Below are 22,697 nucleotides of genomic sequence, written 5' to 3'. Positions count from 1 at the left end.
TTTTTCTCTTGAAAACTTACTTGTGTACATGTACTTGTGTACAAGTACTTACTTTTAAGTATTTTCCACGACATATGTTCCACTAATGTTCCATGTTTCATTTTTACACCACATTGTTTTAAAAAAAAGTAAAGATGATGTATTTATTTTTAATGTCTATAAATTAGAAATCAATATTCATGGTGTGATGTTCAATATTACAGTTTAATAATTCAGTCAATCATATTACAAACTACCTACTTATAACTTAAAAGCCAAAAACTTTACACATTTTTTAAATATGCTGATACAATTCAGTACAAAAATAAAAAGCAGTACAATTGTACAAACATACATACAATTATTTACTTAAGAGTCCCGATGCCGCAGAGTTCAGTTGCAGTTTTCTGGGGAATTGTGGATTTTATTTATTTTTTAATTTTTTAATCCAGCCATAAAGGCAAAAAGAGTGAAAGGATGAATCCACCGCTGAATAAACAGAATGGTGACCCAGTCAGTCCTGGCCTCTGTGTCTTGTGAATGTAAACTTTGGGATGTTGCAATGTTTATATCTAAAGTCCCACTGTGACAGATTTAGACATGATTTAACGGTCTAAATATGACAAAATAAATTTCACTTCTCTTAAGGTCTGTTTTAAATGAAGGGGAAACATCAACACAAAACATAAAATTCAATAAATGAATTCTAAATAAAAAATATATATATAGTTGTTGCAATAAATGAAACACACTGGGGATTTTTTTCAAGTTTGTTGCAAGTTTGGTTGCACCATATGAATGAAATACTATACTTGATTTTTATTGCTAAATACTGAGCTTGTGATATAAAAAAAATAATAAAAGACCATCAGTAAAAAATTTATTTCTTCTTCTTTTTTTTTAAACTCATTAAACATTGGATGTCATCTGTATACGGCAAACTGTGAGGTATTCCTTTAAAAATACAGTAAAAACAGTTGATCGCAAAACTGGCTGACACGAGATACATAAATTTTCTGAAATATCATCAGTAGTTACATAGTAACAAATAGCTGACTGGATGTTAGTATAAAATTTTGGTACAAATTTTGTTTTCATTTTTGCCCTTTTACTGTTTTATATAATTGCAAATGTATATATTTATCTTTCAGCTGAAAATGTATATAATGTCTTCCTTTAAAATAGATTTAAGTTTAAATAATTGAACCATAATTATCTTGTAGAAAATGTTAAAGCTTTAAAGCTACACTATAAGCACCTTCCTATGTAAAAAAAAAAAAAAAGAAATGGTGCAAGTGACGGTGCAAAATAGTACAGTTTAGAGTGTAGTGTAAAAATGTATCTTTAAATATCACAATGCAATATGACTGCTACATCACTCACACCAAGTAGACAGGTATCTTTGGTAAGAGTGAACACTCAAGATTCTAGCAAAAACAAACAGAATAAGGAGTTATTCAGAGAATTTCTGCTTGTTGATATAATTGTTGCTAAAATTTGGGGTACTCTGATTGTTTGGTTTGTGTGAACGCCCTGATCAGATCTCAAATCCGAGGCATTTAGAACTCAAAAGCACAATATAAAACATGAAGGCACTTGGTTAGAGGGGGTCAATTACATATTGCAGCCTTCTGTGATGCCATAATATCACAGAAACGAAATGCACAGTCGTGTAATGTCATCCTCAAAACAAAATGTGCAAATGCCAGCCCTGGATATTCTCCATATGTGTCATGGGTATCAAGCAAACATAAAAAAAAAAAAATGGTTTCCTGTATAAAACCAATAAAAGGCACTTTTTGTGAAGTGTCCAGTGAATTTGAAATCTCAGGATGTTCCTTCTGAAGTCTTTCTTTCTGCAGCAGGACTAACAGCTAGCATGGCAGGAAAAAGAAAGCTAGCTGTCCCCCCAAACACCCTCATCCCCTATCTTGTCCAATGTTCCAACAATGTTCCGGGGGGGATGACATCGCTACGATTTATCTCCTTGAAGAACCTGAAAAAAAAAACAAAGCCAAAAAAAATAAAAAATCACTGATGAGTCAATCATGCGTAGTGAGACATGACAGCACGCGTTCGCGTCCGACTGATTAGGGAGCTTGCTTTAAAAGAATGCGCCGAACAAAATAGTTTGTGGGGTCAAGCTGCATTTTTAATCACAAGGCTGCTTTTAAAGGCTTTGCATTTGGGTGGTATAATTGCTCAAAGGTTCTGGAAAACTTCATGCTGTGCTGGAAGATTAGAGGCAGTCATCCCGGTTCAAAAGTTCCCCGGTCGCACGGACAAACATTTAGCATGTGTCCTTGCGCAGAGAAGAGAGACCACAGCACACATGGGGGGGAGGAAGGGGTCGGATGCGGTTAGGAAAAGTGGCTAATGATCTGTCGGTCATGTTCTTTGCGTGCACTTGAGCCCAGACCCGCTGCGAGACAACCCTTGCCGTTACCAAACAAAGAATTACCAAAGAATCGTACAAAAAAAAAAAGAAAGAGAGAGATAAACGTAGTGCAGAATGCAGATGGGGTCTTCTTCAAAAGTCAGCTGAACAGAGCGACTTTTTTATTTTTGCCAAATCCAAATAGCTGACACCTCTGTAACGCATTTAGTCAAAGCATTCAATCTGTCTGAATATTTAATTCTCTCAGGATCATATAACTAAATATTATGCTATGATACTTAAGGCATGATTTGCATCACAATGAATTTATTGATAAAGTTTCATGACTTAAATTTCAAAAGTTGCTGACTTTCATAGCAAATTCTTAACACCACTAACGTAATGGAATTTGAATATATACATTGCAATAATCGATGTAGAAATGCTACGGTGTTTCTTAGGAAAAAGTGCTTTGAGGCATAATATCATTATTGCATCATCATATTGCCTGGCCCTACGGTGAACTTCAAGAACATTCCCTTTTCCTTTCCTTGAGAAAGTGGAGACATGCCAAGCTTTTCTTACAACCCTGACTGTATTAGAGCTGGGACCAATTATATAAAAAATAAAAAAGAGCCAAGACGGAGGTTAAATCATCAGTAGCTGCACAATCATCAGTTCCAGTTAAGCTGGACGTGGCTGGAAACAAACCGGACTTAATCAGCCATTAGTCCTCGGGAAAATTTAAACGTGACCCCAATTTTCTAGCTGTAACTTTGAAATACTCGGCTGCACGTCTCCGGTCCTGCCGAGTTTAGTTAACACACACCTGGATCTAATATTCAGACGCTACTGTCCATCGTTTATTTATTTAGGCATGTACTCTATCCAGTAAGAGAATAAAAGCCTCGTCTGCATGAATGTCTGCACTTGTACATTTTTAAACATTTCAGCTGAGTAATCCCAGTCCCAGTGCCCCAGTATTCCCAGTGTTTTGTCTGCACTTAATGCTTTGTCTAAGTACTTTCTCTTTGCTTATTCATTAGTGTTTAGTCTGTACTTATTATTTACTTATAATTCTAAATGTCAAAATGATTATTTTGTTATATTTTGTTTATGTTGTCTATATCTACACGTTTGTGTTATATTCTGTTATTCATGTTTATTTTTGTATGCTTTTTATATTTATCAAGTAATGTGTCAAGAATATATTTCCATTATGGATTAAAGATTTAGTTTAAAGATTTAACTTTATTTATTTCCTTGGAGTATTATCTTCTTCTTTTTATGTTCCAATAATTATTCTTTTCTGTTTTCTTTTTTGTGTTATTGTTGTATGTACTGTTGTTTTTGTTGTATTCTTATAATTATTGTTTCATTTACTGTTCATGTTTGCATGCTTATTTATATTATTATATCAATCTTATGGCTGAATATCTTGTCATTATGAAATTAATTAAAACTTTATGTCTGTATTTTCTATATATAGTTTAGATTATTATATTTGTTTATTAATTTGTCTGTTCATCTTTGTCTTGTCTCAGTATGTTGTCTACAGATGTTGTTTTGTCTAAACATTTTGTTTGTAATATTTATTTTGTAGATTTTTTTGCACATTTGTAAATCTTGTTATATAACTGTTATATAATTGTTTTAATATGCTGCCAATAGGGATGATTTTGCTTGAGTATTGTGTCTGTATTTAATTTTCTGATTTAGTACTTTGTCTGTCTGTTGTTTTGTCTTTAAAAAAGCATCTGTAATTGTTGCAAATTGTTTGTATGTTCATTATATTATCATTTTGTCTGAATATATTGTCAATATGTACTTATTTGGTTGGGTATTTTGCATGCATTTACTTTTTTCTTTAAGTATTTTGTCTGTATTTTTGTATTAGCATTTTGTCTACAATTATTGTTATTTTATTTTGTTTGCAATTATTCTTTTTTTTATTGCCTTGGAATGTTTGGATGCTTTTATTCTTATTAAGGTAAAAAAATTTTCTGAATATAGTGTCAATACAGATATTTGGACTTTTTTATTTATGAACCTTCCCTTTAAGTATTTTATCTGTACTCATTTATATTTTGTCTGTAATTATTGTTTTTATGTTGTATATAGCTTAGTAACTTTATTTTTATTATTATATTAATTATTTTTACCGAGCTGTCAGTACGAATCGTTTTTTTACCTCTTTTACCCGTTTTACTGATACTGTACTTATTGCTTTGTTTAAATGTTATGTCTAGATTAATTTTCTTTTTTGTCTTTTGTCTGTACTTTTTGTACTTTATCAGTATTTTGAATTTATCTCTAAAAATTGTTGTAATTATTGTTTTTGTAAGTTGGTATGCTTATTATTATTATCATTTTGTATTTGTTATGTATGTTGGCAACATGAAATGTTTAGTCTAAATATTTTGTTTACAATTTTTTTGTTTACTGTATACATATGTGTTGCATGTGCATGTTTATTTTACTTCTGCTTTCGATAATTTTACCTATCTATTTGTTTGAATACATTGTCAGTATATGGATCGTTTGTTCTGAGTATTTTGTTTATACTTTTTGTTTTGTTTGAATATTATGCCTGTATTTAATTTCTTGTTCAATCTTTACTATTTGACCTTTCTCAATATTTTGTCTCTCTCTTGTTTTATCGAATTATTTGGTCTGTAAATAATTGTTTTGCAAATTGTTTCTATGTTTGTATTCTTATTACTGTATATTATTATTTTGTCTTAATATTTTATCCATATAAATTGGTTTGGAAATTTACCTGCAAAATATATTTTCTTTCATTAGTTTGTCTCTTCTTTAGTTTGAATCTTTTGCCTGAAATTACTATTTTGTTGATGTTTTGTTCTTATTATATTATTATTTTTAAGTTATAAGTTTTCAATATAAATAGTTTGTGTATTTTGTCTTACATAATGCTTTAACGAAATATTATGTCTGTATTTTGTTTTGTTTGTCTTATTATTTTGTCTGTAATTTTTTTATCGTAGTCTCAATATTTTAATTGTATCTGATGTTCTGTGTCTAAATATTGTCAGTAATTATTATTTTGTAAATTGTTTGTATGCTTGTTTATTATATTATTTTATCCAAATATGTTAATATGGTTTGTTTTGTCTGTACTTTCTGTTTTGTCAGAATTTTTTTAGATATATTTTGTCTGTAATCTTTATGCTGATCTTTATTAAATCATTTTGTCTGAATATTTTGTTAATATTGATAGTTTTGTTTTTGTGAACTTTTTTGTGTTTTGTCTGTTTCTATCAGTTTTTCTCAACATTTTTTCTATACTTAAAGTTTTTTCATATATTACTTTTTTTTTTGTTTAAACAGCAGGAATTGTTTAAAAATGTATTTATGATGAAGCTAAAGTAAGGAACTGAGACACACATGCCTGGTTTCGGGTTTTGTGAGACTTTTGCAGCCAGACGCGCCACTGGTCGTATTGTTTGATGCTCATGGCGCTGCAGTCGGAAACACGCTTTCGCACCCAGCTGAAGAACTGCTTCAGGTCCTGACGCAGTGTCGAGTTCTGCCGAGCTGCTTTGGAGTCACAGGAACCTACCATGGAGCGCTCTGAAAATCAGAAAACAAAAAAAAAAAAACATTTATGTGGATTTGTTACGATAACCTAATCTGTCTGTACACTTGATTCTGATTCATTCATACAAATCAGACGAGATCCACATTTTACCAAAAGTACTTAATGAATATTTCAAAACCAGCCCTATTTTACTTAAAAGTACTCTTCCTCAGATGTTTGACTGGTTAAGGGTTCGAGGTGTTGAAAGGGGTCTACTTTTTTTTCAGCCCATAAAAAACATGTCACATAGCAACAAGTTATCAAGGTTCAGTTCAAAAACTTTATCCTCTGCGTTACACTTTTTGTTGATGGGTTTTAGTGCTGGAAAATGCAGGCGGTGAAACTTCTATTTGATGGACAAAGTGTGTAAACGGTTATCATTAAAGTGCGTTCTACTTCCTTTCTTTTTCCCAGCCCGCCGGGATAAATTCCTTCACAAATATTTCCGTTTGTTTATTTGTCCATTACATAACAAAGACTACAAAGCCCATAAAAAGCCATTGTTTTATGCTTGATGACATTGTTTGATGATAACTTTTGTTGGAGTATGCATAATACCTGTTTTTTAATGTATTCTTGCCATATTTCACTTAAACGTTCATAAATTAAAGTAAATTGTTGAGCTTTCCCAGCAGGATACGACCTGCTTGTTCCGCCAGGCCCTAAGGCTAGTTGGACGACGGACAATCACTCTGTTTGTGTCCAGAATATTTTCTAACCTTAATCAGAACAGCAGCGAAAAAAATCCAAAAATGATGCGTCAGACTCAGAGGCAATGAAAATACTGCTGAATGGAAATACTGCTGAAGGGTCGCAGCGGGGAGTGAAGTAAATCCGGGCCATAATGAGATAATGGCCGTAACTGCAGGAGGTGGGTACGGAAAACTTACAAGCCAACACTAACCCAAGCAATAGGAGACATAGCTGTGGAGTAGATCACAGCAATTGTTAAAATAGATGAGAAGTTGGCTGAGTCAAACTCTGTTCCTGGAGCCTAGTTAAAAAAAAAAACAATTTATATATATATATATATATATATATATATATATATTAAAAAAACAGCCCCCCTGAGAGAGACTTTTTAAAACATACACTGGACAAGCTGATGCAACAGATTAACTTTTTAGGTCTCTGCCATCATGAAAGTTCTTGAATCTGTTGATTGACTCAAGATTGATTCGTTTGGTTACACAGTTTGCCCAAACATCCACCACAACTACTGTGCCTGCAGTAACACAATACTGTACCATCTATGTCCCAGTTTTATCTTTCGAATCACCGCAAACACAAATAAGCAACCATCACTGCACTTTCACACCAGCCTCATCGCTTAAAGTCCACGGGACGAGCGCTCGTCGTGTCCCGAACCACTTCTCTTTCGGTTTTACACCGCATAATGAAACACGAGGAGGGCGCAAAAAAATAAATTCGGCTCTACTTTAAATAAATAGCGACTTTAGTCACTCCAGATGCGGCGTGTGAGTTACAGGAAGCGGCGGAACGTGGTGGGGAGCTAATCTGTTAATCTTCAGAAAACAGTCTTTCGAAACAAATGTATCAAATGCTCCCTGCGGCCGCTTTTTGGCGAGCCGCAAAGTGGGAAGAGATGTGTGGGACGTGTAATCTGTTTCATGTGCTGCGATGGTTTTTTAGCTGCTGGATTTAGCACTGTCTCAAATGTGTATCCCATTAAGCCGCGGACTGCGGGACACGTACAATATGCGGCGACGTGATGAAGGACGGATGGTGTCTCAATCCTGCAGGGGCTTTTATTTTTTCGCAATTTCCCTCTGTGGAGATCACAGGATCTGCTGGCCACCCTTTTTTTTTCTTCTTCCTCATTATGTCATTTTTTATGTCAAGGTTTTTTGGCGGGCGGCCTGTTGATTACCAACATGTGCAAATATTTCTTGTCATCCAGTACAGGGTTCTAGTCATGCTAATTGGAAACCACAGCATGGTTCCTCTCAATTGTCTTGATTCTGCAAATACAGCACCTGATATCAGCTCTCATGTTCATTAGTGACACCCATAAAAATGGGAGTGTGACCTGTCCCAAATCGTCCAACTTATCAAATAAATTCTGTACTACTTTACTACTTTTATTATTAGAATTAGGCGGAAGTACCCAGCGTTGACGGGAAAAAAGCTTGCAGAAACAGTTAAAAGGTTAAAGCTACAAATAATCTGATCAGCTTTAACGTAATCAGTGATAATATTATTATTTCTGGTTAAAGCTCACATACATGTCTGCCTGTCTTGAAAAAGTAGATCGGATAAAGATGGAGTTTTGTTTTAAATTGTTAAAATTCCACTTCAGTGCTTTGCTAATTAATATCTATTGGTGCAGGTTAGATTATTGAATCTGGCTCATAACTGTTCTTATCATCACTTTTACTCAATATTTTAATTCTACTCATAGTGCAGGTTTAACTTGAGGCAGATATCTAAATACTGCAAAAGTTTCATTAATCTGTACAGCAATTGTTTAACGACGCGCCCATAGTTTGGCATATGCACAGTACTCTGTTAAAACTTGCGGTTTCTAATCAGGCACATAACTGCTTATAACTTCCCTTCTACTCAACATTTTATTTGGATTTGATTTATGGCACACGTTTAACTTTAAACAAATATCTAAGAAATGCAAAAGGTTCATTAAATTCTGTCCAGACAGTTTCGCGTTATGCTGTGACAAAACTGGCTGGACAGACATACAGACATACAGACATAAAAATTTCTGAGGCTGGTTTCCGGTCCTCCAACGTAATATGTTTAAAGATGTGAATAGGAATTCGAGCTAATGAATGTCTTACCACTGTGTGGCGTGGACGCTGCCGTCGGATGACTCCAGTCACTCCAGATGCCCGCCTTTCTTGATCCCAGGATGCCCACTGGGTTACACCGGACCTGGACGAAATAAACAGTTCCCGGCCTGAGTCCTGCCAACCTGCAGGACGTCTGGTTCCCCATGTCATCCACCACCTAAGGCAAAAGAGAAACCCAAACAAAAAACGTCATTTCAAAGACCTAGACACACACACACACTTGACTGATAGGGCCTGTTTACGTTCCTGAAAACCAGACCATTCATGCTAGAATCCATAAAACAAGCTGGCACAGGCTCGTGTGTTAAGCACAAGACAATAATCTCTCGGAGAGAGGATCCGACATGTATCCTCGAAAGAGGCCAACACACACACACACACACACAGTCGCACACGTCAGCCTAAGACAGTAAACGATACAGTCAAACACACGCTTCACGCTGTTCCTCGGCGTGCACGCCTACTTTGCCCTGAGAGGAAATCTGTTATCTATTACTTATTACAGACTGCGTAATTGGACGGGTGAAGACGGCACCAACAGCTTACAAGCGGCGGCCGAAACCCAAGCCGAGCCAAGATCCTCAGTTCTCCTCTAATTTGCTTTCTAAATACTGCATATTTGAGAAGAGGGACGAGTTTCAAACGCAGGAATGTCCTATGCCTCCAAGCGGGATAATAAGCACCGGGGCCCCATGTAATTATTTACAACCGCGACCGGCCTGATTCGGCCCATGTCCGCCATCTCCCTTCCCTTTACAAAAGCAACAAACATTCAAGAACGCCGCAACCAACATGATCAAACGGATCGCTCCACGCTCCAATTCGTCACGGGGCCATCATTACCATTGAATATTTGAACGGTAACAGACTCACTAGGTTGCAACACGTAGCAGGCGGGATGACAACTCCTGAACACGCCGGAAAAGTAAACTGAGAACGTAACAGCGTTTGGAAATAAATAAATGCCTAATAATCGGTCATCATACTTTAGAAACAATCGGACATCCGGTCTTGGCAAAGCGATGACAGTTTAAAAAAAAATAAAATAAAATCGACAGTACGCTCTGTTATGTGTAACCCAATCTTTCTGGCCGGCTCCAGAGAGAACCTGCCTGCTGATTGAAACCATATGAAGAACACAAAGAACGGTGAAAGCTTATTTCAAGGCTGTGGATCACAACGACATGAGGACTGGAAACCACGTGGCCTCGAGTTCCTGCTGTTGTCTGAAAGGACATCTCCAACCAGCCATGGAACGGAGATCCAAGACAGGCACTGAGACAAAATCCTCAGAAGCATGTCTTCAGATTTTGGGATCATGGACATGAATCGGTGAGCCAGTTAAAGATGAAAGCCTTCGAGTCAGGTGTACCAGAGCAGGAGAATAATACAGTGTGTATAAAGGTGTGGGCCGGCTTTGAGAGCTGTCTGTTTTACTCCTCGCTGGCATTATATGTTTTATATATTAATTTTTTTTTTTAAGAAAACATCAAAGATGGGTTTATTAAGCCAAGTTAGACACACGTCACATTATTTCACATAATCCGTTTTTTTTCCCTTTGGTGTACAATTAATCTCGGCTAATCTGGAGTTTGCCAGACTAGTCAAGTACTTTCATCTTGAGAACTCATGTGCAATGTGATTTAGCCCCTCTCATGTCCAATTAGAGATATACACAATTCCCCTCCGAAAGTACTGGAACGTCAAATTGTTTGTTTTTGCTATACACTGAAGTCATTTGGGTTTGCGTTCAAAAAATAATCCTGAGACGACAGAATATAATTTCCTTTTTCATTTCCTGAAATGATGATCTAAAAATTACACGTGTTAAACAACTTAAAACATGACACATTTGGTAGCAGACCATGTCGTTTAAGATGTGCAAAAGTATAGGAACAGATAGTCCAAACCTTAATAAGAGTAAAAAGCACTTATTATATTTATAAGATTTTGCAAAAATCCTGTTTGCGATGCATCCAATTTTCCCTCTTTTATCAGATTTAAAATGCCTTGCCTTTCTCCCAAATGCAGCACTGACAGATTTCGAACCTAAAGTGGGCATCCAGAGCCTTTATCAATATTAAATCAGGGCACACCCGGATAACATCAAGCATGCGTTCCAATATTTTTGATCACTTGAAAAACATGTCTTCATGCAAAATGTGTCATATTTTAGGTTTGATCCATAGGTGTTAATATCAGGATATGAAATTTAAAATTCTGATTTAGATATTTCGTTCGTCTTTTAAGCTCAAAACAAAATGTATAGCGCAAAAATCAATTACATTTTTAGAAGGTTTTAATTGGGATTTCTTACCTTTTTGTAAAGGAAATGTAACAAATCCATAAGAAGTAGCTTTAATAATTCCTTGGATCAACCCTATTTATTTATATATCTATAAAAAAAAAAAAATATATATATATATATATATATATATATATATATATATATATTTTATAGATATATAAATAAATGATGATTTTGATGAAATTGATGATTCACATATATATATATATATATATATATATATATATATATATATATATATATATATATAAAATTCCATGCTTATGATGTTTAAGTCCTCAACCTTGTATTAAAAGTGTGGAGGATGTGATTACTGGTGAGTGTGTGCAGCTAGTACACTTAGCTTGCTTTGCTAGCAAGACAAACAAATTTTAATTTCCTAGTTGAACCGCAGGGTGAACAAATGGCTAGCTAAATTTTTTCTAATGTTAGTGGTAACACTTTGATGTATCCTGAGGTATATTTTTAGTTTTTCGTCTGCCTACATTTTCTGAAGATTATGATGTGATTCAGTGGAACTCGTCCTGTGTTGGCTAATGCTAGACATTCATGGCTGTCTGGGATACAAGAAATCAATTCCAAATTTATTCATTAAGTAAATTAGGTTACATTTATTTGTTAAGTCGATATGTATTGTATATCCGAAGCCCAGCTGAGCAGTGAAGGGCTTCAAAGTCTTGTTTAAAAGCCCAGTTTAACGTAACCGATTAGCATAACGGTGACAATTGGCACTTAGCAAACAAATCATACAGTCTGGTTGCTCCCTTTTCAGCATCTTGACTGCAGTGGACTTTAAACATCTTTCATGTCAACTAATGACGCCGTTATTTTTTTCCCTGCTCAGATTCCTAACTTTTATGTGGTTATTTTCCATTTATAGCCCATTCCTGGCACAGGCAGTGACGTTTTTACAAGTTGCACAGCAGTAAATCTTTCCTCATTTCCCTGGATAATGGAACCTTGGTAACTTTAACCTAGGATATTCCTATCACCCTTAGGGAAGGGTTCACATACCTAGGTGCAAGAATAAAGTCATAATTTATTGTGAAGCAGATGGTAAGCATGTGCGTTTCGTTCGGATTTTCTGAAAGAAATGTTTATTCAATTTAATCCCACTTCTATCAGATCCATAAAACCTGATGGTGGCAGTATACTGAACTCCACGATGCAAGCTGTGTCTTAACCGCTGAAATGGTGCGAAATGCTAACTGCTTATGTTCACCTGGAAAGCCAAACATCCCAAGAGGAACGAGGTGGTCTGTCTAGCAGAGCCAAGTTCTCCTTTCATACAGAAGCTACACAAGTCAGGGTGAATGATGAGTCGCAGGATTAGTTAAACCGTTAAAGCTCTAGGATATCCGGTTTCTACCTAATAAATCTAAACCCTTTTGCACAAATCTGATATCGTCGTGAATCACTCTGCTAGGTGTCTGCTCAAGATCCTGTAAAAATATCCTTAAATCTCTTAACTCCCACATGGCAGAGTTCCTGCTATTGCGAAAGCCAGAGGCGTCCGCAGCCATTGGACGACCTCTAAAATAAACCTCGGCTCCGCTAATAAAAATACTGCAGTGAAAATCAATCGGCCATCAAATGAGCGCCGCTGTCAATCATCGTATGAACTCGGCAACCGGTTCAAGCTTGATGGTCTGATAAGGCGAAGAGTTTCATTTGAAAGGTTCACATAACAGACAAAGTAGGCAAACTGAGTTCATGGTGCTACAGTACCTTCCACTCGGAGCTGTCTTCAAGCCTGTAGCGTATCTGGTACTTGGCTTGGAAGAGATAGTCTTTGAGGGCGGGTGGAGTTCCCCAGCGAACGAGCAGCTGATCATCCAGATCACCCACGCGGCTCACGTGAACATCAGCGGGAGGATCCGTCGTCACTGGAGAGAAGAAGAGAAGATTGGTATGACTTAAGTAAAAAGTATATTATACACGTATTCTAGCGCTCTTAAAGCTTGTGTTTAACCAAAGATCAACTGGTGGATTTATAGTTTGTACAAGGGGCAACCTCTGGTCCTGAAACATAAGTCAAATGCAGAATTATTATAGCATGCAGTTCCTCAACTGACCACTAGCTCCAAAAGAGAGCCAATCCCCATAGACCCCCATGTTAAAATGTCTAACTGATAAAAAAAATGGTTTTGGTCTCCATAGCTGGATTTCCTATTCATCACAAGTAGACGAGAAGGAGTTTTTTTTTTATTTTATGTAACTCATCAGGTAAAATTACATTTAGCCATCAATTTATGCATAAGGGACATGGGCGATTTTGAACAACAGCTGCATTGCAAGTGTCCAACTGCTGGCTGTCTGCTATTCAACAATTTAGCCAACCAGCAAATGCGAAGTAAAATTAGCGAATCATTCAAGAAAATGATTTAGAAAATCTAAGGATAATAAGAAATGGATTAAAACTGTCTATAATAGGATGTTTATTTTAACATAGCATTTCTGGAGGGAGTCACAATCGAGAAAACATTGCAGATGTGCAATATGTAGTGACATCCAAGCATGTATTATTATTATTATTATTATTATTATTATTATTATTAATATTATTTCTTGGATAGCCATGCCAAATGCAGAATGATGACTCTCCCACTGTGCCATGGAAATGTTCATTTTGCTAGCACTTGTTTGATTTTAGAAGAGTGATGAGTTTACGAGGTGAAAATGACGTGAATCAGATGCTACGGACTTCACACTTCATCACCACGTCTCCGGCTAATTGAAGACTTCTGGGGAGATTTAAGATTAAAGCATTATGTCAGCAGTGGTGACAGCGCTCTACACCACCATCGATTAAACTCACCAATAGCGGGAATATCTTTTGGAAGAACACTTTGCATCCACACAGAGATGTGTATAATCGACCCCAGGACACATTTCATATACAAGGCTTAAGACGCTACAAGTTGGTTTATCCTTCAACTGAACTACACGCCTTTATAGCGCCTTACCTTGTACCGTATCGAATTTGATTATTATGACAGCACAAATGCGTATCATATGGTTTATATTTCCTTCTGGGATTCGCCCCTGGATTGCACACAGGACGTTGCTGATAACATCACGAAAAAGCACTGAAGAAGCCTTCGATTGTGTAGCGAAGTGGAGGCGTTTGGGTGTGACGAGTGCGTCATGCTTCTGGTATCACTAGTGCAACACCCACCTTTCCTTTTCCAGCTGTTGCTCACCTCTGAACATGCCCCTGCTTCCAGGTGTAAGACATGCGCACGCTAACGTCTACCAGAATCGTTCCGACATGGAATTTTTCAGTCAGGAAATAACATCTTAAGAAGGATAAATATTTCCCCCCCAAAAAAAGGAGACAGAATACCATAGCTCCACACTCGACTCAGCAATACAAACTCCTTGCTTCTGCTTGCTTAGAGGTCTGATTCTGATATTCGAAATTTCCATCCGAGCACCAAGGAAAAAAAAAAAGAATAACAAAAAGTCAGGAGAAGGTCAGTGATCAAAGATAATAACATGCAAAGGCATTTTACAGGCTTCCTTTAATGTCGCGTTGCCATTTAAACGTAGCCCGAGGCATGCTGCGCCATTCAGATTACCGACAGCCTCGTAAACTTCCGTTCTCACACAACGAAAACAACTCGCAAACAGAAACCCGGGGTCGATGATACCATCAAAGGAACGGGTAGGAGTGTGGCAATTCGTCACGCACTCCACCCTGAGCTCTTTCCATTATCATTTTTTCCCTCTCTCCTGTCGACGTATGGAATGGGGTCAGAGGTCGCACACACACACACACACACACTCTCTTAAACTCACCCACGTCCAGGATATCTAGGTTGATGACGTCTGACGTGGCGCTCCCGAGCTGGTTGGAGGCCTCCACCCAAATCTCGTAAGGCGTGAAGAGGGCGAGGTCGCGTGGGATGTAACACGTGTACGGCTGCCCGCCGCTGTAGTCGTCGCACTCCTTTTCCTGGCCGTACCATCTGCGCGAAACAATAAAAGAGCCGGGTTATTCGTCATAACAAGTTATCGCACAGATGTTTCGTTCTAGAGAGGTGGTTTCATGCATAATTTTAGAAACAGTAGAACAAATATATATATATATATATTTTTAAAAAATCCTATTTTGCAACCACCATCCCATAAAGAGTAAGTATATACAGCACGGCTGACGTGATTTGTTAGAACTTGAGTGCATTGTTTCTGGCTCAATGAAAACGTATGTAAAGCGTGCAGCATCCTGTGGAGTCGCGGCGTGAATAAGTGCCTTCTGCATTCTTTTCTTCGCTTTTGAATAACCTCTTTTTGCTCATCAAAAGGATTAGCGCAGATCCGGTCTGAGAGCTTCTCAAACACCCACTAAACACCCTCGGGCTAAAAGAATATTTCAAGCAAATAAAAAAACAAGAGCTAATAATAAATGGTTCTGTGCAACTAACTGGAAGGTTGTGAGTTCAAATCCCAGACTAAATATAAAGAAAGCCTACAAATTTTAATCCTTGTCTGTGTGTGTGTGTGTGTGTGTGTGTGCGTGATGTGCGCACTTACTTCAGCTTGTATTTGAGTGTGTATTTGGTCTTGATAAAGGTCTCCCCCTGACCCCCGGGAGCCCATTTGCAGGTCAGATCTTTCGTGTTTCTCGACCAACACGTAAGGTTGACGGGTTTGTCAGGCGGCACTGGAGGAAGAGCAAAAATAAAAGCGAGCGTTACAATTTCTTTCATTTGCACAGAACATACCAAATGTGCTTATCCAAACACAGATGATGTCTCGGGACATCTAGGAGAAGCTTTCCATCAATGCTAAACAACAGATCCTAATCTGCATCCGCAAAAAGTTAGAACCAGATACGTTGCATTAAGAAGAAGAAGGAAAAGAAGTTGAAGAAGGAAAAGCACAGAGATAAAAAAGCAGATCTTCATCGAGAGTCTGAAAATAATGGTCCCGGCTTAAATATTTTCAACAGCGGATGAGAGTTTTCAGCTGCCATCCTCGATTAAGTTCGGGAAAGGCGCCAAGATTCCATTCAACTGAGAACAAAAGGCAGGCGGTGGAAGTGTCAGAGGCTGATTAAGGCTAAAAAACACTGAGGACGAGACCTCGGAGCTCAGCGTAACGGAACGCGGCACTTCAACACACGTACACACACTCTGCACTGCACTGTCGGTCTGAAAGGACGCCCGGGCGAGTAATTTTCCATATCGTCGTTCCCGGACGAATGCATCACGACTTTACTTTTGCTCGGCGGGAGACGCCGACCGGCTGGAACGGACCTCACAGGTGCCAAAGGGACGGCAGCAGAACGCATTTAATCTCTGACACACACACAAGAACGTGTCGTAAACCCACAGAAGGATGGATGGAAAGCTTTAAAATGTTGCAGCGACCAGAAGTCTGGTTTAACTTGCAGTCTTAAATAAACTGAGCACTTTGAAAAAAAAAAATGCATTTGAAGTCCGAAGGCTTTATTGAAACAATAAAACAAACGCTGAACGTCAGAAAGTTTCGACACTTTATTTTTCATGACACAATTTGTCGGGAACAGTAACCGTTCACAGCTGGAAGCTAATAACACTTAGCAGTAATAACTGTTCCATGCAACATGCCTGACTTTAAAAGCCAACAGCTGTGCCAATTGTTTGTGCATTATACGCTCCTACAGTCTCAGCTGCTCAAGCTAACAACACTAATAACACTCTTTAGAGACGGATGTCAAATCATACCACTGCTCGAGCCCAAAATTTCACGTTAATACTCGGAAAAGTCTTTTTTTTCTATTTTCTTACCAACAAGCTTGGGTTTAAGGACAAAAATCTCACTTTTGGCCTTAATAACAACAAAACAGCATCCTATCAGTTATTCAGTTGTGTACTAAAGTTAACATCACAATTATAAAGACTTTTCATTTATAGCAAAAAATGCTCATGAAAATTTTAATAACTAAAGAAAAATTAAACAATATAAATACATTGCAGGACGTGCAAATTTAAAATGTAAACTGATGTCTCACTCAACTGTGTTGCTACACAACATCACCACTGAGCTTTGTAGCGTCGAGTTTTTAGCGTCTAGTTTTTAGCATCAAGTTCTGACTTTAATCTTAGAATTCTGTTTTTTTTTTTTCTTTAGAACTCTGGCTTTAATTTCAGAATTCTGTTTTTTTTTTCTTCTGAACTCTGACTTTAATCTCAGAATTCAGAAGTCAGAATTCTGAGGGGGGAAAAAATCTGAATTTTGAGATTAAAGTCAGAACTCAAATAAACTGTTTATGGTGGCCCTAATCCTCTTCTGTAAGTAGTCATTAATCTAAGGAAAAAAATGTTATCTATTAAAATGTATTTTTGAGATCCAGCTATTCATGCCACACATGAAACATCCATGGTCGATCGCAAAAACACACACTCATACAAACACACACACAAAAAAAAACGGTTATGACATTGTATGGTAAATGATGTATTGCGCGGCTCTATTCAGTCTCTTCAGAAGGTTTCCCATTCACGGCATTATGAAGCGTCTAGTAGTTGTAAATCAAGGTTAGTGAATTAAAAGGCAAGATAAAACTATGCCTAGTCATTTTGACTTGTTCCTACTAGCCAAAGCGTCATAGGTTTTTATGACCAAACACCTTAAAGTCTCTCCTGATGTTGCTCTTTGTTTCATACCAAATGTAGACTTTTTGACGAGATTACCAACATTTCACGCCCCAGCTCACTAATCGCAAATATCTGACGTTTCAGAAACGACAGACTAACCAAAATGATGGTCTGTTTCATTTCAGGGTCGCCACCTGTGCGAGACAAAGAGGAGTCCAACGGCCAATCAAACCCAGCCCGAAACCAACAAGCTAAAATCATGCAACCTTTAAGCTCAAATAAAAACATAGTTTCAATGATCAAAAAATAAATTTTTTAAAATCTTTTTTAACCTGATCATTGATGCTTCTTGTCTTTATCGATACAGACGGGGATTTATCGGTTTTAAATTATATCTAAACCGATGGTGAGGAAACAGAGCTTTAGATTGATTTGTAGAGATGTGCCCCTCTAAAACGACAAGTGATAACAAAACTTTTCCTTTAATTTGTCACCCCTTGGTATATGTGCAAGACCTATGCATTTCCTAGTAAAAGTCATGACACAAAAATCAAAAAATCTTGATTTACTTCTAGACAGGTCTTTCCTTTTTGAGAAACCACTAACCAACAATTACCTGCATTTTTTCTTTTGTCTGCGTAAAGGCTGCCAGAAATTCTCCAGTTACATGAATGTGTCCAATACAGCTTTAGAATTTCAATCTTTTTTAAGGTGTATTTATCTTCTTAACACTTTTGGCTGCTACTTTTGTATGCAGTACTTTTTTCTCCGAATTATTTGGCCGCTAAAACGCACCACGTACATAAACACTCATGTGCGTATAGTTTCTAGGGCAGAAAATTTCACCTACGTTTCTTACCTAATAGTCGAACATGTTGACAATCAATAATAAAACAATAATTAATAATTAATGGTAACAAGACGCACGTTTTTGCTCAGTTTAATTTTTATTTCAACAGTTCTGGCAGCATAATCCAAACAAAAAAATTTTTTGGACAAATTTATAAAGCCTGAATAGCTACACAAATAAAAACAATAAAGCCGTCAAAATTACTGCTTTTGTTTCTCTGTCTTTATTCAAAAATAAAATACACTGCAACTTCACCCGTCTACAAGATATGTGAGCTACAGAGAAATATTACGCAAAAACAAACAATAGCGGTTAATACACCTTTAGTAAACAAGTCACGTAGTCAGAAAGTAAAACTGAAGGCATTTCTAAAAGGAGGTATGTAAAATAAGGAGATTTTCGGAGGGTAAATATTCCTTTTAATTATTATTATCTACAGGGCCAAGCCTGCAATTTATTATTCGCCCGGTGCACCAAGAAACAGTGGCTAGGAAGGTAGCAGTCAGCGTTCAGCTATCAATAGCTTCCCAAAATATACATCATGGTTTTCACGATAAACTGAGCAACAACACTTACTGCCCACGTAGAGACAGGACCCGGCGAGCACGTGCCCCCCGCCGCTGTGACACACCAGGTTGTCCCCCGAGCGCTGACGCGAGCCGCTCAGGTTGCTCAACGTGACGCTGAGGACGCTGGGGCTGACCACACTGTACGTGTTGCTAGGAAGCCGCCGGCCGTTCAGAGTCCAGTAGAGCGATCCGGCGTGCAGGCCGTGATCTGTTCCGACAGAACACGTGGCGGTCAAGCTGGCGCCGATCCGAAGGGCCGGGTCCTGAGGATGCACGCTGGCCATCGCTGGAAGGATGGATACAGGACACAAGGACAAAGAGCGCCCGCAAAGCACGTTAGGTTCTGTTATCACTTACATCAGCAGCAACAGCTACACACAGTCGTTCCCTCATATGCCTCCCTTTTTCGCTTCGCATACTTGTTACTGCGAGAACCACGAAATGTGAAAACTTCTCCATCCTGTAACTGACTGTTACAGAGCGCCGGCACTGGAGACTCCTTCCGTAAGTGTTAAATAGGGATCTCCTAAATGAAACCCTCAAAGGTTTTTCTTCCTTATTGAATAATTACCATGAAGGAGTTCTCAATTTAGAAACAATAACGAGCTGCTGTTATGAGTCTTTAAAAAAATTAATAAACTTGTCAACCAATTAGATTCAAAATTTCAAATATGATGCGTTCTAGATATAAATATTTTATTTAAAAAACTGACTTTTGATGATGTTAAGCATTCGGAAATTTGCGAATTTGGACTTGTATAGTACTGTATATGCAACAATATATTCATTATTCACCTGGAAAGGTCTGTTGCTTTTTAAATGCTTTGTAAACATTTCCACTGAAGAGCTGCAATTTCACGGCCTGTTACATCGCAATGTCTGATAACGGTTTTGCACGAGTTAACACTGCATACTGTATGTTATTGAGAACTTTATTTTGAACTTTAGCTGGTAAATCATCAGTAAGCACGAATCGAGCGCCCGTGAAGCAGTCGCTTACTTCCACACTCACAGCAGCAGTCAAACATTTTTGTGTTCTCACGCGTCCATGTAAGAAACAAGCCGTCATATGGGAAAGAAAAAGAAAAAAAAAGGGTTCCCATGAGGTTAACATTGAGGAAATGTTCTAAGTCAAAGCAAACACACGGCAGCTCTCGTTAAATCCCTTGGATTAAGTACAATTGAGAAGGGTGCAAAAAAGGGGAGCTACCTCTGACGGTGTCATTCAGCAGTCAGCACCATTGCATTAAAAGGATACGATCAGGCCTAAGGTCTTTCGCCTACACATGCATTTGTGGCTGTTTATGTTAAACGGAGGCCCGGGGAAAACCACTCTTGCTTTATAAAAAAAAAAAAAAAAAAAAACGTGTGCTGCCACATTCTCAGGAGCTGTTAAATCTCACACCTGATGAAGAGGGTGTGAACATAGCCAAGCTTAATTAGCTGTAATTAGTCGCTGCCTTTTTTTGCTTTCACACCTGTGGTTGACACGAAATGGCTCAGGAAAAAAAAAAAAAAAACTACATTATTATGACTGCGCCTGCGGAATCCCTGGTGCAGAATTAACAGCTCGAGAGCTGGATTAACACCTGTAGCGAGCGTCGAAATCCAGATGGATTCAAATAAACAGAAGACGACACCGGGGAGGGTTGGAGTCTCGCACTCGAAATCTCATTTTAACTTCAGATAAACATCTTGACGTATGAAAGGGTTTACGTTCGAGTCCATACGGGGAAATGGAGCAGAATTAACACCTGAATTAACTAAGTACTTAAACAACATCTGTAGCTTTTATTTTTTTTAACGCCAGCTGATTTAAAACTCAACACCTGGGATGTGTGTGTGTGTGTGTGTGTACATGTGAAATAGCGTGAATTCAGCATCGAGGATTTCCACATCAGTAAAAAAGTGACATCATAAGAGAGGTCGCGGCAAGGTTTTTTTCCAGGCAACTTTTTTCTATATAACTACATTAAGTTTGATTAAAGCAATATTTTTTTTTTTGATGTTAATACATATATGCAGTATATTATTATTATTATTATTATTATTATTAATTATTATGAAATGTTAATAATAATTAAAAAAAATCACTGGGAATGAAATGAGCCCTAGGTGTAGTGTAGGTGTTAATGTTTATTTCATTGCTGTGGGAAATTAATTAAAGCTGTTGCACTTTACACACACACACACACTCAACCAAACACACACACACTCAACCAAACACACACATGCACAACCACAGTGCATTAAAAAAAAAAGCATGTTGTGTACTAAATTACAGTGTGACCTCCTGCTCCTGCTCAGACCCTGAACTCACACCCACTACTTTTTTTTTTTTCATTTTCCTCTAAAGTGCATGAATGATCTGATGTGTGTGTGTGTGTGTGTGTGTGCGCGCGCGCGCGCGCATTGAGAGTTGACTGATGCTGGGAATAAAATGAGAAATGCCCTTTAGTGAAGGTCCTTAGAATCCTAAAGACATGCATACATGCAAACACAACACAAATCCACCAAAAAAAAAAAAAAATCTCCAACTCCTACTCACGGGTGGAAGGGAGCGCGCAGAACGCGCCGGGAGCGCGCAGCAGGAAAAACAATAAGCCCATGATCACGTCCCGGGACGCGCTTCTTCTTCTTCTTGTCCACATGATCATTCCCTGGATTCCGGGAGAGTCTCGGATTATGCACTGGATAATAATAATCCTGCTACTAATCCTATGACTGGGATTGGACAGCGTGGAGAGCTCGTACAGGGACGCGTCGGATCTGCTCTCACTTTCTCTCTCTCTCTCTCTCTCTCTCTCTTTCCTTCCCTAAACCCCCCCTCCCCCCGGGGTAATGAGTACGATATACGGGAGGCGGAAAAGCCTGGCTTATCCCGCGTGCCTTGACGCGACACGAACACCTCGGCTCGCTCGCGCTCCTTCGTGCCGTTTGGTCATCGTTCAGCAGGACGCGTCCAAGTTTATGAGAACCCAGCGGGAGCACTAGTGGGCGGGGCGCTCGGCCTCCGCAAGCTCCTCCCACTTCTCATCCTCCTCCTTCTTGTCCTCCCTACCTCCTTCTCCCTCCTGCTGTCTTTCTCACTCAGACACTTCTTCCAACCAACTTATCTTCTCTTCCCATCCCATCCCATCCCACCTTCTGGAAAAAAGCATGAGGGGACAAAAGCGTGGTTCCTGCTGGAGGTGGTGGAGGAGGAGGCGGAGGAAGTCAGGGTGTGGGAAACTCACTGGGGCGCGTACATCATGGACCGATGAGGTTTAAAAAATCAGACCAGAGGCAAGATTCGAACCTAAACTCTAGAGGCAATTAGAAATAAAATATAAAAAAAAACAAGAATTTTATTCTTCGACATACAAAGTGGTTTAACGCTGAAGGAAATCCTCTAGTAATGACCTCGAGTAACGTTCAGGACTAAACTGGAAACTGGAGTTGCCTGAGGAAACCCACTAAGCACGTGTATCACATATCCAGTCATACACTGTTGGTAATCTGGAAGTCAGGCATGTCTTTGTACTGTGGGAAGAAACCAGAGTACACTACCGTTCAAAAGTTTGGGGTCACTTTCTAACTCCATGATCGTTCCTGATTTTTA

The 22,697-nt window shown here is 38.2% G+C and overlaps 1 protein-coding gene across 1 annotated transcript; it reads right to left on the bottom strand.

Annotated features, from left to right (window-relative positions):
• Positions 1–190: 190 nt before the first annotated feature.
• crlf1a (cytokine receptor-like factor 1a) lies at positions 191–22,041 on the bottom strand. Its single transcript, XM_053498293.1, has 8 exons — positions 21,645–22,041; positions 19,104–19,382; positions 15,630–15,759; positions 14,895–15,064; positions 12,822–12,979; positions 8,774–8,942; positions 5,769–5,950; positions 191–1,975 (listed from the first exon to the last, which is right to left on the bottom strand). The coding sequence occupies exons 1-8, from the start codon at positions 21,751–21,753 to the stop codon at positions 1,952–1,954; spliced, it is 1,221 nt and encodes a 406-aa protein (XP_053354268.1). The 5' UTR covers positions 21,754–22,041; the 3' UTR covers positions 191–1,951.
• Positions 22,042–22,697: the final 656 nt, after the last annotated feature.

This window comes from Clarias gariepinus, chromosome 1, assembly GCF_024256425.1.
Source record: "Clarias gariepinus isolate MV-2021 ecotype Netherlands chromosome 1, CGAR_prim_01v2, whole genome shotgun sequence".
In the NCBI taxonomy this organism is placed as follows: Eukaryota; Metazoa; Chordata; class Actinopteri; order Siluriformes; family Clariidae; genus Clarias; species Clarias gariepinus.
Note: the sequence above shows the minus strand (reverse complement) of the source record. Positions and strands in the feature narration are given on the sequence as shown.